Genomic DNA, 18095 nt, shown 5'->3' with positions numbered 1-18095 from the left:
TTTATGCAGTTTTCTCTGCAGATTGTCTGTGTTTGACACAAATAAAGCTTTAACTGCAGTGGGGGAAAAAAAAAGAAATGATGTCATTTCCTTGTCCAACCCTTTTCTTCTTCCATCCTCCATTTTGGGACTAAACACCAAAATGAGTGGACGTGTTTTGAATGACAGCGCTCCGCAGAGTGCTGAGCGTAGGCCAGATCACAGCCCGCGGATCCAGCTCTATCCAGCTATTTAAGTCTACGTTCACATTTGCAGTCTGCACCGCAGCGTCGGGCGCCGCATGCGTCATGCGCCCCTATATTTAACATGGGGGCACATGGACATGCGTCGCACTTGCGTTTTGCGCCGTATGCGTCACTGCAGCGCACGCATCCGGCCGCAGAGGACGCAGCAAGTTGCATTTTTGCTGCGTCCAAAATCAATCAAAAAAAGGACGCAAGCGGCGCACAACGCAAATGTGAACATAGCCTAAGTGCCACGTATTTAAGTGCCACGTATTTAAGTGCCACGTATTTCTTTGCCACGTATCACGTATTTCAGTGCCACGTATTTCAGTGCCACATATTTCAGTGCCACGTATTTCAGTGCCACGTGCCACATATTTCAGTGCCACGTGCCACGTATTTCAGTGCCACGTATTTCAGTGCCACGTGCCACGTATTTAAGTGCCACGTGCCACGTATTTCAGTGCCACGTATTTCAGTGCCACGTATTTAAGTGCCACGTATTTAAGTGCCACGTATCAAAGTGCCACGTGCCACGTATCAAAGTGCCATGTGCCACATATTTCAGTGCCACGTGCCACGTATCAAAGTGCCACGTGCCACGTATTTAAGTGACACGTGCCACGTATCAAAGTGCCACGTATCATGTATTTCAGTGCCACGTATTTAAGTGACACGTATCACGTATAAGTGCCACGTGTCACGTATTTAATTGCCACATATTTAAGTGCCACGTATCAAGATTTTCCATGGAGAACAGACACATCCAGAGATATGTCTGCTCTCCACGGCTGCAGCAACACACTGACAGGAGCCATAGTTCCTGTCGGTGTGTCACTGCGCATGCGCGAGCGAGTTTACCGGCGGTCATTGACCCCGGCACTCTCGCTTAACGGCAGTGCTGCGTGGGAAAGTTCAACGCAGCTGTACTGCTGTTAACCGAGACGCCGGAGTCATTGAACTCCGGAACAGTACGCGATACACTGCTAGGAGCTTCGCTCCTGGCAGTGTATCGCCGGAGAGCAGCCGATCGGCGTGGGACACTCGTTTTATGGATTCTGCGGACAGGGAGTATGAATTTGGTTTATTATTTTGGGATTTTTTCCTGGAGGATCGAGGGCTTCGCCTACAAGTGTGCTGTTGGTGAGTATATACTCTGTGTTATATGTTGTATGTACTGTGTGTCATGTATGTGTATTGTGTGTAGGTGTTTTGTGTAACTTTACAATTGTGCTAAGTCGCCGGACACAGGGACAACTCTCCCATCCTAATACCGGATGGGAGTAGTAGTCCCATACGGCGACTTAGCACAATGGTGGCACTAGCGTCGCATGGGGACAGACACACACACACGCACACACACGCGCACACGCACACACACACACACACACACACACAAGGACTCCATGCTGCTTCACTGGGGGGCGGGGGCTTCCCTCTTCCTGTCCGACGTCACGTCCGGTCCTGGGTGTCAACCCCTCCGTACAAAGACGCCGACACCCAGGACAAAGGCGCTGTGTGTGGAAGGTAATATGGGGCCCTAGGGGGATACGCAGACACGCCGCTGCGTAAAGAATTGACATGTCAATTCTTTTTACGCCGGTGTGTTTGCAGACAAAAGCGCCGCGTTTTTTTGCGTTGTGTCTGAACGGCAAAGTGAATTTCTCATTCACTTTGCCGGCAGACGAAAATGACATTGCGCATTTTTGAAAAGCGCCTGCAAAATAGCGCTCAAAAATGCGCTCTGTCTGAAAGTAGCCTTACTGTAGCAGGCATAGCCGAATGGGACTAGTAGCCCCATCGGACGATGCTTGCCTACATACAGACCCGCACACACAGCCCCGCAGATACACACATACACCCGCACACAGACATGCACATATTCTCCGCTCACACATACTCCGCCCATACACTCTTCCTCCTCCCGAACTACAGCGTTTCTCGCACGCAACTCCACAGCAAAACCACAGACCTTTTTAAACCTCCGGTTTTGCTGCAGATTTGCCTGACTCAATGGAAGTCAATGTGTGCAGAAACGCTGCAGATCCGCAAAATGAATTGACATGCTGCGGAAAAAGAAACGCTGCAAATCCGCACGGATTTTTCTGCAGCATGGGCACACCAATTCTCAATTTCCCATTGACTAACATTGGTAGTGCACTACACTGTGGATTTGGTGCAATTCTGCGTATCTGAAAATGCTGCGGAAACCCATCAAAATCCGCAACGTGTGCACATAGCCTACATTTATCAGTTACATACAGTATGTTATATATTCTACACTATAGGCCGGACTCCCTCCCCGTCCTGGCTGAAGCTCACTGCGCATTGTAAGATCTCATAACCATCCTATGACACACAATAAGTTCCATCTTGGACCTGGCCGTAAGTCCTGGCCAATAGTGAAGAAGCCGGATATGCTGTGTGCTCGACAATAGAAAGAAGACCATATGGTGAGCAGCGGGGCAGCCGGAGCATTCAGCGATATTAGTTTTTTTACCTAATTCTGCACAACTTACATACACTTTGTTCCAAATTATTATGCAAATAATATTTCCTCATATTTTCTCTAAATTACCTATCAGAATTGCAGTCATTGTTATTTTCCAGTCATCTACTATTCTAGTATAATTGCAATGTTTTGGAACAAACTGCCTATGAAAACAGTATCTTTAAAAAAAATAAACACTCAAAATGCATGTTCCAAATTATTATGCACAGCAGAGTTTTCAACCTTTTTTTTATTTTGAACAAAAAAATGGTCAATTGTGAAGTTATAAGCATTATCAGCTTATTACAAAATGAAATCAAACAGTTTTCAAGTGAAAACTTTATTCTAGGTGATGTTACATTTGCACATAGGACCCCTTGTTCGAAAGAAGCTTCTGAACTCTCTCGTCCATTGAATTTGTCAGTTTTTGGATGGTTTCTGCTTCAGTTGTTTTGCATGTGGACAGAATACCCTCCCAGAGCTGTTGCTTAGATGTGAACTGCCTCCCGCCATCATAGACACTCCTTTTGATGATGCTCCAGAGGTTCTCAATGGGGTTGAGGCCAGGGGAAGATAGTGGCCACACCATAAGTTTGTCCTCTTTTATGCCCATAGCAGCCAGAGATGCAGATGTGTTTTTTGCAGCATGAGGTGGTGCATTATCATGCATGAAAATGATCTTGCTGCGGAAAGCACGGTTCTTCCTCTTGAACCATGGCAGGAAGTGTTGTTTTAGAAACTCCACATAGATTATGGAGTTCATCTTTACCCCTTCAGGAATCATAAAGGGGCCGACAATCTCTCTCCCCATGATTCCAGCCCAAAACATTACTCCACCTCCTCCTTGTTGGCGTCTTAGCCGTGTTTTCATGGGATGTCCATCAACCAGCCATCCTCCACTCCATCCATCTGGACCATCGAGCGTTGCATGGCACTCATCGGTGAACAAAACAGTTTGGAAGTCAGTCTTCATGTATCGTTTGGCCCACTGGAGCCGTTTCTGCTTGTGTGCAGTGGATAGAGGTGGTCGACAGGATGGCTTACGCACAGCTGCAAACCTCTGAAGGACCCTGCATCTTGTTGTTCTGGGGACGTTGGAGGCACCAGCAGCTTCAAAAACTTGTCTGCTGCTATGACAAGGCATTTTTGCAGCTGCTCTTTTAACCTTATGCAATTGCCTGTTGGAAAGAGTCTTCAATTTTTCCTTATCAGCACGCACACGTGTGTGCTGGGAATCAGCTACATACTTCTTGATTGTGCGATGATCACGATGAAGTGTCTTGGCAATGTTGATTGTAGTCATGCCTTGACCTAAATACTCCACAATTTGTTGCTTCTCAGCAGCCGACACATCCTTTTTCTTTCCCATTTTGGCGAAAAATGTAGGCTGCTTAATAATGTGGAACAACCTTCTTAAGTAGTCTTGCCTTTATTTGGACACACCTGCCAAACTAATTTGCACAGGTATCTGCAATAGCTTTCAGTGATATAAAGAGCCCTGACACACATCACCATCAATGAGTTTAAATGACAAACAAGAAAATTCTAACCTTATCACTCCTAAACTCTTTGTGCATAATAATTTGGAACACAGCGTACATTATGCACAAAACTATAGAAGGTATTTAGTTCATAATCCGTGAACTGCCTGTACTCAGGAGAGCAGGAGAAAGAAAATAACTTTTCATTTTGAACTGGTGACAGCATTCATTGATTTATAATGGACAGTCTTAAAGAAGCACCCCTTTCCCATAAAAGTTTTTATCCTCTTACTGTATTGCAATCATCGTATTCTATAGCATTTTGCTCATTTTGCCTTTCTATCCAGTTAATTTTTCTCTTTTCTCTGCTCTATGTAGAAACGAGAAGTCTCATCATTATCCTGCATGACCTATTCCTGACCCATCTGCTCTGCTCTCCCCCTGCCAGGGACTTTTGCAGTGACTATGACTCGTGCAGGGAATATTGACCTCCTGTTTCTACATAGAGCTAAGAAAGATTCAGCTTGTCAGTTTTTAATCACGTAAGGTCATAAACCTAATAGAAAATAGAAGAATTAGCTGAGTAGAAAGGCAAAATGAGCAATTGTAAGTACACAGTGCTACTGTATATAATATGATAACTGCAATATATTAAGAGGATACAAACTTGGATGGGAGAATGAGTGCTTCTTTAATTCCAGTACCAAGAATAGCAATACCTCTTAATGCTGTGTGGGAAATCAGCCTGCACAGAACTATTAGTACCATGTTGCATATAAAATCAAAACAAAATTATTGAATCATTTACAGAAACCAATGTAATACTAAAATGATGAATAAGATCATAAACAGCCCTAAATAAACAGAGTCATTGATGGAATCATCCAGCTGTTAGAAAGCCAAAGCTGTTACTGTGAGCTGACCTCAGACTTCAGGCTCATAAATTATTAACACAGTGATGTGTCTCTGTGCTTGTGAGGCAGGGAATACAGCTTTAAGAGCACTCTTCTCTTGCCACCCATGCTGGAAATGGCATTTTGCTAGTCTTACAACTTCAATGTCCCTAGACACATTTAATAATGTAGCTTTCATTCTCAAGGACAGTAAAGAATAGTGACTTCCAGCTGAATGCATCCATTGCTGTATGATACATATTAAACTGACACTGCTTAGTACTTGGCTTCTTTCCTCTAAGGAAAACTAGTAAAACACAAGATAGCAATAATTGTATTTATGCAAATCCAATACTGCAGACGTTTCTACATACCTTATATTTGCTTCAAAGATGGAGATCACTCTGGCAATTATGTGCATTTGTGAATGTTTGTGTGAATTGGCGAGGTATCAAAATTAGTGATGAGCACACGTCCTGGGATGAGATGTTATGGGAGCACGCTCAGGTGCTAACCGAGAGTCTTCGTCGTGCTCGAATAATATGTTCAAATCCCTGCGGCTGCATGTCTCACGGCTGTTCAACAGCCACAACACATTCAGGTATTGTCTGCTTGTTCTATAGTCGCAACACATGCAGGGATTTCCTGTTTGTTCGACAGCCGCAACACATTCAGGTATTGTCTGTTTGTTCAACAGCCGCAACACATTTGGGTATTGTCTGTTTGTTCAACAGCCGCAACACATTCAGGTATTGTCTGTTTGTTCGATAGCAGCAACGCATGCAAGGATTTCCTGTTTGTTCAACAGCCGCAACACATGCAGGGATTTCCTGTTTGTTCGATAGCCGGAACACATGCAGGGATTTCTTGTTTGTTCGACAGCCGCAACACATTCAGGTATTGCCTGTTTGTTCGATAGCCGCAACACATGCAGAGATTTCCTGTTTGTTCAACAGCCGCAACACATGCAGGGATTGTCTGTTCGTTCAACAGCCGCAACACATTCCGGTATTGCCAGTTTGTTCGACAGCTGCAACACATGCAGGGATTTCCTGTTTGTTCGACAGCTGCAACACATTCAGGTATTGTCTGTTTGTTCGATAGCCGCAACATATGCAGGGATTTCCTGTTTGTTCATCAGCCGCAACACATGCAGGGATTTCCTGTTTGTTCAACAGCCGCAACACATGCTGGGATTGTCTGTTCGTTCAACAGCCGCAACACATTCCGGTATTGCCAGTTTGTTCGACAGCCGCAACACATGCAGGGATTTCCTGTTTGTTCGACAGCTGCAACACATTCAGGTATTGTCTGTTTGTTCGATAGCCGCAACATATGCAGGGATTTCCTGTTTGTTCAACAGCCGCAACACATGCAGGGATTGTCTGTTTGTTCAACAGCCGCAACACATTCAGGTATTGTCTGTTTGTTCGATAGCCGTGACACATGCAGGGATTTCCTGTTTGTTCAACAGCCGCAACACATTCAGGTATTTTCTGTTTGTTCGATAGCCGCGACACATGCAGGGATTTCCTGTTTGTTCAACAGCCGCAACACATTCAGGTATTGCCTGTTTGTTCAACATCCGCAACACATTCAGGTATTGCCAGTTTGTTCGACAGCCGCAGAACATGCAGGGATTTCCTGTTTGTTCAAGAGCCGCAACACATGCAGGGTTTGTCTGTTTGTTCAACAGCCGCAACACATTCAGGTATTGCCTGTTTGTTCGACAGCCGCAACACATTCAGGTATTGCCTGTTTGTTCGACAGCCGCAACACATTCAGGTATTGCCAGTTTGTTCGACAGCCGCAGCACATGCAGGGATTTCCTGTTTGTTCAACAGCCGCAACACATGCAGGGATTGTCTGTTTGTTCAACAGCCGCAACACATTCAGGTATTGCCTGTTTGTTCAACATCCGCAACACATTCAGGTTTAGCCAGTTTGTTCGACAGCCGCAGCACATGCAGGGATTTCCTGTTTGTTCAACAGCCGCAACACATGCAGGGATTGTCTGTTTGTTCAACAGCCGCAACACATTCAGGTATTGCCTGTTTGTTCGACAGCCGCAACACATTCAGGTATTGCCTGTTTGTTCGACAGCCGCAACACATTCAGGTATTGCCTGTTTGTTCGACAGCCGCAACATATTCAGGTATTGCCTGTTTGTTCGACAGCCACAATGCATGCAGAGATTTCATGTTTGTTCGACAGCCGCAACACATTCAGGTATTGCCTGTTTGTTCGACAGCTGCAGCGCATGCAGAGATTTCCTGTTTGTTCGACAGCCGCAACACTTTCAGGTATTGCCAGTTTGTTAGACAGCTGCAACACATGCAGGAATTTCCTGTTTGTTCGACAGCCGCAACACATGCAGGTATTGCCTGTTTGTTAGGAATTCCTCCATGTTTTGTGGCTGTCAAACAGTCACGAGACATGCATCCACGGGAACTTGAACATATTTTTCGAGCACGCCGAAGACTCTCGGTTAGCACCTGAGCATGCTCAGATAACACCTTATCCCAGCACGTTCACTCATAACTAATCAAAATCCTGTGCTTAAAAAATCCTAAAATTTAAAATCAATCCTTTCAGAACTGCAATAATCATTATCACCCTTCATTTATTTATGTGTGTATTACTCATTATTTATTTAGTAGCGACATATTCCACAGTGTCGTACAGCAATCTCACACGCATCAACCTTTTGTTCCTCTGTCGGGTTACAGTCTTATTTCCCGTTAAATGTTTCTGTTGCATGTCGATATGGGGCCATTGGCAAAAAAATATACCGTATATAACTTTTCTGGTTTAGGAGGCATTAAATGAGTGATGAAATGTCTAAAATGGTAGGAAATCAAGAACTGAAATGTACCACATGTAAACATCTAATAAAGTGTACACTGCTGTATTACAGCATAGGTGCTAGTCATTTTTAGAAGCATTAGGGCAGTGGTCCTGAAATCCCTGATGTGTGGCTTCCAGTACTCTGCTCAAACAAGTGCAACTCTCAACTGTATCAGCATCCACAGAGTGCATTAATTTAATTGCTGAGAGGGTGCTCAGAGAGCATTATTACTTGTAAAGGGAACAGTCAGGGACAGTATTACTTTATATTACTTTATACGGGGCGCTTGGGCCATTACAACATTCATTTGAGAGATTATTACTTTCATAAGGTCTTATAAGGACTTACTCAATACATTATTGCTTTATAAGGGGCCACTTGTCAAACTAGGAACAGTATTACTTTATAACAGGGGATACATGGGGCATTATTATTATTATTTTATATGAGAGCATTAGGGGTACTATTACTTTATAAGGGATCACTTGGGGAATTACAACGTTCAAAGTTCCACACTTGGAGTTTGTAAGATTTTGTTTGCCTAGAATATGGCTTGCAATCTTTTCTCAAAGCTGAATGTGGCTCTCAAGGTAAGACTAGTAAGCGACTCCTACATTGGAGTATGTTCATATGGCTGATTTGTTGCAGAAATTTTCATGCATAAAAATCTTTGCCATACATATGAATACAGTGGTCAAAATTACTGTCATTGTGAACAGTTAAGCAAGTTGAAGATAAAATGATCTTTAAAAGAGATAAATTTAAAGTTGACTCCTTTCCTTCATATTTTCATATATATTGTGATTTTTAACTTAAAAATTAGAAAAAGGAAAATAGGCTGGTGCAAAAGTTTGGGCACCCTGCATGTTTAGTACCTAGTAGCTCCCACTTTTGCAAGTATCATAGCTTGTAAAGGCTTCTTGTAGCCAGTCAAGAGTATTTCAATTCTTATTTGAGGGATTTTCATCCATTCTTCCTTGGAAAAATCTTCCAGTTCTATGAGATTCCCAGGTCATCTTACATGCACTGCTATTTTGAGGTCCAACCAGAGATTTTCAGTGATGTTCAGATCAGGGGACTGTGATGGCCATTGTAAAACCTTCAGCTTCTGCCTTTTGACGTAGTCTATTGGGGATTTTGACATGTGTTTAATCTCATTATCCATTTGTACAAGTCATCCTCTTTTCAGCTTCAGATTTTTACAGATGAGGTAATGTTTGCATCAAGAATTTCTTGAAATGTAATTAAATCCATTCCTCCCTGTACACGTGAAATGTTCCCTGTGCCATTGGCTGCAACACAACCTCAAAGCATGATTGATTCATCCTTATGGTTGTTGAGATGTTCTTTTCCTGAAATTTTGTGCTCTTATTTTTTCTCTGCACATACATTTTATAATTGTGGCCAAAGAGTTCTATTTTAACCTCATCGGTCCACAGGACTGTTTCCAAACTGCATCAGGCTTGTTTAGATGTTCTTTTGCATACTTCTGATGCTGAATTTTATGGTGAGGATGCAGGAGAGGTTTTCTTCTGATGACTCTTCCATGAGGGCCACATTTGTGCAAGTGTCTCTGAACAGTAGAACAATGTACCACAATTCCAGAGTCTGCTAAATATTTCTGAAGGGTTTTTTTGCATTCAAGCAGGGTTTTTGTTTTGCCTCTCTAGCAATCATACAAGCAGCTCTCACTGAAATTTAGCTTTTTTTTCCAGACCTTATCTTGACCTCCACTGTTTCTGTTAACTGCCATTTCTCAATTACATTTTGAACTGAGGAAAGGTAACCTTGAAAACACTTTGCTATCTTATACCCTTTTCCTTCTTTGTGGGCCTCCACCATTTTCATTTTCATAGCGCTGGGCAGCTGAGAAGGAGAACCCATAGATGCTGCTTTTTGTCACAAGGTTAGAGGAGGCTGGGGTTTTAAAAAGTTGGGACATTAACATCACCTGGCCTTTCCTAATGATGATGATGATGATGATGATGATGATGATGAACAACCCATAACCCTAACAGGCTAATTAAGGTTTTAAACCTTGGTCAAAGTTATCTGTGCACAGAAATCTCCAAGGGTGCCCAAAGTTTTGCATCGGCACATTTTCCTAATTGTTATTTTTAAAATGTAAGAAATGACAGTATATTTTTCTTTAGTCTAAAATACAAAGCAAATGTGTCATCTTTAACTTTAGGCCTTTTAGAGATCATTTAATCTTCAACTTGCTAAACTGTTCACAATGACAGTAATTTGGTGCCCAAACTTTTACATGCAACTTTTTTTTTGTTTCTATAGTAGGTTAGTTCAAATGTGTAGGATAGTCACATAAATATCTGCAACAAATAGCTTATATTTCATGTACACCCATCCAGGGCTGTGGAGTCAGTAGGCCAAACCTCCAACTCCGACTCAATTTCCCTAACTCTGACTCCCGAGCACTGCCTCACTACTGAGCATGCACATAAAGTGCAGCACAGATTCATCTCAACTAAAAGCCGAGATCCTTAGATCAGGAATGGAACGGACGTTCATAGGACATTTCATAACTTTTCCAAATTTCTATGAAACAACTTACAGCACAAACTGCACTATACTACTGTACCCAATTTATTACCAGTATATATTTTAGGAGTCGGTCTATTTTATACCTACTCCACAATCTTGCACCCATCCCGAAATCTGCCTTCACGCACACAGCATTTTCCAGCCAGATTATTCGTTTAAGGTTATAACAGACTTTTAAGACTGTCTACAAACATTTTGATATTGTTAGTTTTTTTGTGCTTTGTGGTGTTTTTATTTCAAATTGTAGCATACTCTGGTTATAGTGTTTTTTGTGCCATTTTTACATGGGCCTCAAAAAATGTTTAAATGTTACAAAATAACAAAACACCACTATAAATAAATGTAAAAATTTTATAAAATGCTTAAACTGGTTTTTTTTGCAAACGTTTAGAAATGCTAATATGTATCTGTTTGAGAACCTTACTTTCTATGTCAATGAAATAAAAATAACTAATTTAAAGCAGTTGTTCATGACTTCCATATTTGTTTGCTGGGTCAATATGATATTGATAAGGATCCGACACATACTGCTTTCACACCAAGGGAATGAAATGTAAACTAAAATACTTGGAAACACCAATAAACAATGTACGGAGCTAAGTGTCGCACTCCATATATTCGCATCGGTCAGAGCAGATACCAGCTGATTGGTGAAGGCCTCTGATGTTGGATAAATCATCAATATGTAATTTCAGGGCAACCACTTTAAGCTCAAATTGCTCAGCTAGTTTTTTGTAGCGTATTTAATTACATTTTAAAATGCCATCTAAAACTCTTTTACTGGTGTTTTTTTCACATATATTTAAATGGTTGTCCAGGTTTCAGCTTAAAGTCTTCAGTCACTCTGTGACTTGCAGTCTTTTGAATCCTCACAGCATGAACCGAACAGAAGCTGGTGGTTACATGACTACAAGTATGCAATTTGCATTCTGCCGGCCACTTTCCAACTAGACGTGGATGGCTTCAGTTTAGTCACTCGTACTGAGCGAAGCCACGCACATCTAGTCGGCAGGTGATTATATGTATGTAAATCACATACTTGCGGTGACGTGACAGCCTATTCCGAGCACTAGAGAATCCTAACAGTGTGCACTGCTGTGAGGATTCAAAAGTCTGCAGTCACGTAAGGTGACTGCAAACTTTAACCTCAAGCCAAGAGTCTATGAATAAAATGGCAGAATATAAGCCATAACTTTTGTATAATGTGTTCTGACCCCATAATGATGGGATACCTATTTGATCTAGTTGACATAGTGCCATCTATTTAACAATATGTTTCTTTTCTAGTGGAATGTTTGATGATGGTTCTCACACCTACACCATACATCCGGTGGACATAACTCACAGTTCTGTAAGTATACCATATCAACCACTGATACATTTGCAAAGCACATGAAATGCTGCCACCATGTACACAGAACACCAGTGTATAATAAATGTTATTTTAAATATGAATGTATAAAAAAATGTAAATGTAAATATATGATTCGCCAGATTTTGTGATATACTGTGCCTGATGAAGAGACCTCAGTAGTCTGGAAAGCTGCTATTTGTTACTATCTTTTCAGTTAGCTATTAAAATGTATCAACCACTGAGGACTCTAACATTTTCATATTTTAATATGTAATGTGTCTGTAGAATTGGGCTATAATTATTTTATAAAGTTGACATTTTAAATATGGTCTCCAACAACACTTTCATTTTTTATATTAAAAAAGGATCTTTGGTCAAAAGGTTCTTACCTCTTTTTAGTGTGATCCTGTATTTTGCGTGTAGTCATTTTTCTGGAAAAGTAAAACAATAGTGTCATTCACCAGGAAGAATATGTGTCCCCGCTAGTCAGAAGTACAATTTTTCAAAATACCCTCAAAACATTTGCTTGCGAGCAGATTAGCTTATCATTCAGTAACATGTATTTACCCAGAGCATTACAATCTGGAGCAGTATGGATGAGGTAAAGGATTAGAAGAGCAAAAAAATGGTGATTGGGGTTAGAACTTTTGCTCCAGAATTTTACAAGCTAGGGCAATTTGACTAGTAAGGTCAGACTGGCAAGGATATTAAGTGCTCTTCCTTTTACCTCCGCTAAATCCAGTTAATGGCGAGATGATGAAAGTAGAGGGGTCACTTCAAAGAGCTGCTGACCAATATAACAGCGCTGTTCCATAACACTCTTTCTATACTACATAGAAGACATTGCCAACATTTACTAAATTATTGCAGTGTATTAAGTGGTCACAGTTTTGAATCCTCTAAGGAGATTTAAAATATATCTGAAATATAGTTCAGAAAAAAATTAAAGGGTATTCCCATCTCCAAGATACTCTCCCTGTATATAGTAGGTGTAATATTAATAATATTAGCAAATACCTCCAAATAGAAATGTAGCATAGTTCTTCTGATTCGCTATGTCGTTTACTTCATATTGGGCTTTGTAGTAGCTTAGGTATCCATGGTTATGACCACTCATATAGTGAGAAAAGAAAGCAGGGGGCACTACCAATGGGCAACGAGCCTAATCACAACCTATAAGGTAAATATAATGAGGGGTGCAGCTCAATGCATAGCAATGGCATATGTCAAACAAGCAAGAAAAGAGACCATGCATATAGAGCGCACTCCCAGAATACAATTAAATAGAAAAAATACAAAGTTTGTTAGAGAAGACAGGAACCACAGATAAAAAACATATATTAAAATACAACCAACACACCACTGGGCCTATAGTGAATTAATATGTAAAGACGACCTAAGGTACAATAGTATATCATAAATAACGCCACCAACACACCGCTGGTCCTATAGTGAATCAGTATATAGAGACGACCTAGGATACAGTGATATATCACAAGTAGCACTACACATATATATGCACAGTAGCTTAATCCTTATATACACAAAATAAGGCAGTAGGTAAACTCTAAAAATGGATCGCATTCAGCAATAGAAGTCAATTGGCGCAAGAAAAAAATACTCGGGCCATGCGAGTGCTGTCTGATTTTTACACACCGATGTCCTTTGAAAATCCGACAGTTCATCTGCCGCATACAATAAAATCACAGAGGGACCTGACAGGATAGAATAGATAGATTACATACAGTATATACATAGAATAGATAGATAGATAGATAGATAGATAGATAGATAGATAGATAGATAGATATAAACATGTCAGTGACATATACAATTAGTACAGTGTCTGAGCAGCTTCCTGTGATAGTCGGCACTTGAATTGTGCATTATAACAAAGAAAATGTTACTGTCTCTAATACTTTCCTCTTTGTAAATTCTGCTGTCTACATAGATGTTAAGTGCAGTTTTCTGCTTACCAGTTTAATTTATACCTTCAGAACGACTGCGTGATATCTGACAGCAAATGTTCTGCTTGGGAAATCGTATAGGCGTTCCAGTGTTCAAGACAGTAAAATTGTGCTGATTCATACTTGTAGACTGACGCCGCTAGCTTTTTCCACTGAAGCAGGACGTGACCAGAGCCACCAATTTCTCCTGCTGAGAACTTATCAAGGTTTCTGAAAGTCATGCAGTGATTTTTTTGTATTTGTATTATATGTAAAACTGACGTAGCTTAGTTATATCTAGGGAGAACCCCAAAAAACTCTCACTATCAAGCCCTAAAATTCAACTTTTATTATTTAAATATACAACGATTTATGGTAAATAAAAACTCTGTCCCTAATCTGCCTCAACTTACTATTAATAACAATGCTCAATTTTATATGTTTATTGGGTAATACCCCTGGGTGCCAACACCAATCTGGCAGAATAGGACATATAGATTTAAAGGCCAGGAAAAGACCATTCACACTGTTCCAAGTATATACTCATCACAATTTTTAATCTTTATGAGCAATGTTTGATTGACAGATTGAATACTCGGTTACACCATTTAATACATGAAGACCAGGTTGTTTTTGTACCCCGCAGACGAGCTGGGGAGACAACAACAACACAGTAAGTCTAATTAATGTTGTTTAAAGCAAAACTCTCAAATGCTTTTGCTTAAGCCTAAGTCACACTAAACGACTTACCAACGATCACGACCAGCGATACGACCTGGCCGTGATCGTTGGTAAGTCGTTGTGTGGTCGCTGGGGAGCTGTCACACAGTTCATTTTTTACTTCCATGTTGCTTCTGCTGCTCTGAAACACCTGAAGGGTTAATAAACTTCTTGAATGTGGTTTTGAGCACCTTGAGGGGTGCAGTTTTTAGAATGGTGTCACTTTTGGGTATTTTCTGCCATATGGAACCCTCAAACTGACTTCAAATGTGAGGTGGTCCCTAAAAAAAATGGTTTTGTAAATTTTGTTGTAAAAATGAGAAATCACTGGTCAAATTTTAACCCTTATAACTTCCTAGCAAAAAAAAAATTTGTTTCCAAAATTGTGCTGATGTAAAGTAGACATGTGGGAAATGTTATTTATTAACTATTTTGTGTCACATAACTCTCTGGTTTAACAGAATAAAAATTAAAAATGTGAAAATTGCGAAATTTTCAAAATTTTCGCCAAATTTCCATTTTTTTCACAAATAAACTCAGAAATTATCGACCTAAATTTACCACTAACATGAAGCCCAATATGTCACGAAAAAACAATCTCAGAATCGCTAGGATCCGTTGAAGCGTTCCTGAGTTATTACCTCATAAAGGGACACTGGTCAGAATTGCAAAAAACGGCAAGGTCATTAAGGCCAAAATAGGCTGGGTCATGAAGGGGTTAATCTTCAACTTGCTAAACTGTTCACAATGACAGTAATTTGGTGCCCAAACTTTTACATGCAACTTTTTTTTTGTTTCTATAGTAGGTTAGTTCAAATGTGTAGGATAGTCACATAAATATGAGCAATGTTTGATTGACAGATTGAATACTCAGTTACACCATTTAATACATGAAGACCAGGTTGTTTTTGTACCCCGCAGACGAGCTGGGGAGACAACAACAACACAGTAAGTCTAATTAATGTTGTTTAAAGCAAAACTCTCAAATGCTTTTGCTTAAGCCTAAGTCACACTAAACGACTTACCAACGATCACGACCAGCGATACGACCTGGCCGTGATCGTTGGTAAGTCGTTGTGTGGTCGCTGGGGAGCTGTCACACAGTCAGCTCTCTCCAGCGACCAACGATCAGGGGAACGACTTCGGCATCGTTGAAACTGTCTTCAACAATGCCGAAGTCCCCCTGCAGCACCCGGGTAACCAGGGTAAAAAGAAAAAAAAAAACAACAGTACTTACTCACATTCTGATGTCTGTCACGTCCCCCGCCGGCGTCCACAGGGTTAAAACTGCTTTCGGCAAGAGCGCTGCTAATGCACGCGCTGCTGTCGAGAGCTTCCCTGCACTGACTGTGTCAGCGCCGGCAGTAACAGCGGTGACGTCACCGCTGTGCTCTGCTTTACGGCCGGCGCTGACACAGTCAGTGCAGGGAAGCTCTCGGCAGCAGCGCGTGCATTAGCAGTGCTCCAGCCGAAAGCAGTTTTAACCCTGTGGACGCCGGGGGACGTGACAGACATCAGAATATGAGTAAGTATTGTTTTTTTTTTTTTACTTTTACAATGGTAACCATGGTAAATATCGAGTTACTAAGTGCGGCCCTGCGCTTAGTAACCCGATATTTACCCTGGTTACAAGTGAACACATCGCTGGATCGGCGATGACAGCGGGTGATCAGCGACTAAAAAATGGTCCTGATCATTCCCCAACGACCAACGATCTCCCAGCAGGGGCCTGATCGTTGGTCGCTGTCACACATAACGAGATCGTTAGCGGGATCGTTGCTACGTCACCTAAAGCGTGACGTTGCAACGATATCGTTAACGATATCGTTATGTGTGACTCAGCCTTTAGTCTGAGCATTAAAAAAATATCTCAAATAGTAATACATGTTTGCAACATAAAAACATATCGGCTTTCAGGGGTAGTTCATTTGAGTCATCCAAGGCTAAGCTCACGTCTGCAGTCAATCTCTCTCATGCCGCCTCTACTACATTTTCAGTCCACAAAAGCAGTCTACTACATTTTCAGTCCATAAAAGCAGCTGTCATGGGTGACCACTTTCTCTACTCCTCTTGTAATTTGCATTGAACTCCTGGCAGCTGGAAATAATGTGCCCTAATATTCAGTAGAGTTTAAAATTGTGTTGTGTGCAGATAATTTATTACTTACTAACTTTCAACCACTTCCCTCCCAAGCCTTCTTGACCTAATAAAAAAATATGGCCATCTATTGTGTTATAAGGTCATCACATCAAAAATAGACATCCTTCCTATCAATCTCCCTCTTGACTTAAAACAGATGTTACAAACCACCGTAATTGCCAGTATACCTCACAAACTGCCCATCTTAAATACCTTGGTATAAATACATCTAAGATATTCAAATACAGTTTGCCCTCTGCTGTACATCAGACATAGTGACTCCGCACTGCTGCCGGCTTATCGCTATTCATCTAAGCAGACATTAGACCAGACACTGCGCTCATCCTTCAGGGCACTGGGGGAGAAGCCCAAGGAAGACAGTGACAGAGCAGAAATAGCACCGACCCTGAAACGAGCTTCACTTATAGTGCTTCATTTCAGGGAGGGGCAGTGACAGTGACTGCAACCTCTGTCCCATGCTCCGATGGTGCTTCATTTCAGGAAGGGGCAGGGGCTGTGACAGTGACTGCAACCTCTGTCCCAAGCTCCGATGGTGCTTCATTTCAGGAAGGGGCAGGGGCTGTGACAGTGACTGCAACCTCTGTCCCATGCTCTGATGACGCTTCATTTCAGGCAGGGGCAGGGACTGCTACAGTGACTGCAGCCTCTGCCCCTGCTTTGATGACCCTTCATTTCAGGGAGGGGCAGGGACTGCTACAGTGACTACAGCATCTCCCCCTGCTCCTATGATGCCTCATTTCAGGGAGGGGCAAGGGCTATGACAGTGACTGCAACCCCTGTCCCCTGCTCTGATGACGCTTCATTTTAGGGAGGGGCAGCGGTGTGAGGGTAACTGCATCCTCTTCCCCCTGATGATGCTTTCTTTTAATATCTCAGCATGCACTAGTGATACTCAAACGAATCATCATAAGATAAGAAGTAGGAAAAAAAATACAAAAGCAGTTAGTGTAGTTAGGTATTAGTAGGACAAAAATACCTTAAATTATCATTATGGGACTAAGTAGATAGGGAGTTAGGAGAAAAAGACTTTGCCATTGGTCCACCCCTTTAAGTTTCTTGTGTAAATGGAATTCATTATATATTTTATTTAAAATTTTGTATGGAAAATGATCATCATAGGCTCCGTAATGCAATACTGACAGCTAATATGTCGCATGGAAACTTGGTTGGAATACCTTCCCTACCTACAATAAATGGATAAAGGTGGAGAAATTGTGGAAAGCCCTTTTGCATTCTAATGTATTTTTATGATGTGACCCCATTCTATTTTCACATGTGGACCTTCTGGAATCAATGGAGGGCATCAGAAAGATATTGCACCAATGCACGTTCATGTATAACCTTTGTAGAAAGCCTTCTCTCTTGCACCTTTCCTTTTTACCCCAGCTATCACTGATTACTTGACTTCTTTTAAGT

The 18095-nt window shown here is 41.5% G+C and overlaps 1 protein-coding gene across 6 annotated transcripts in view; it reads left to right on the top strand.

The window, feature by feature from the left end:
- Positions 1-18095, top strand: part of ADAM23 (ADAM metallopeptidase domain 23) — a 410305-nt gene that overhangs the window by 176455 nt on the left and 215755 nt on the right. For all 6 annotated transcript variants that reach the window (XR_013218285.1, XM_077275748.1, XM_077275751.1 and 3 more), the window contains exon 6: positions 11787-11850. Coding sequence is in view for 5 of the 6 variants with exons in the window: in XM_077275748.1 (XP_077131863.1) it covers positions 11787-11850 (64 nt within the window). In the remaining variant the exon portion in view is untranslated. The remainder of the gene's footprint in view (positions 1-11786; positions 11851-18095) is intronic.

Source organism: Ranitomeya variabilis, chromosome 7, assembly GCF_051348905.1.
Source record: "Ranitomeya variabilis isolate aRanVar5 chromosome 7, aRanVar5.hap1, whole genome shotgun sequence".
NCBI classification, from domain to species: domain Eukaryota; kingdom Metazoa; phylum Chordata; class Amphibia; order Anura; family Dendrobatidae; genus Ranitomeya; species Ranitomeya variabilis.
Note: the sequence above shows the minus strand (reverse complement) of the source record. Positions and strands in the feature narration are given on the sequence as shown.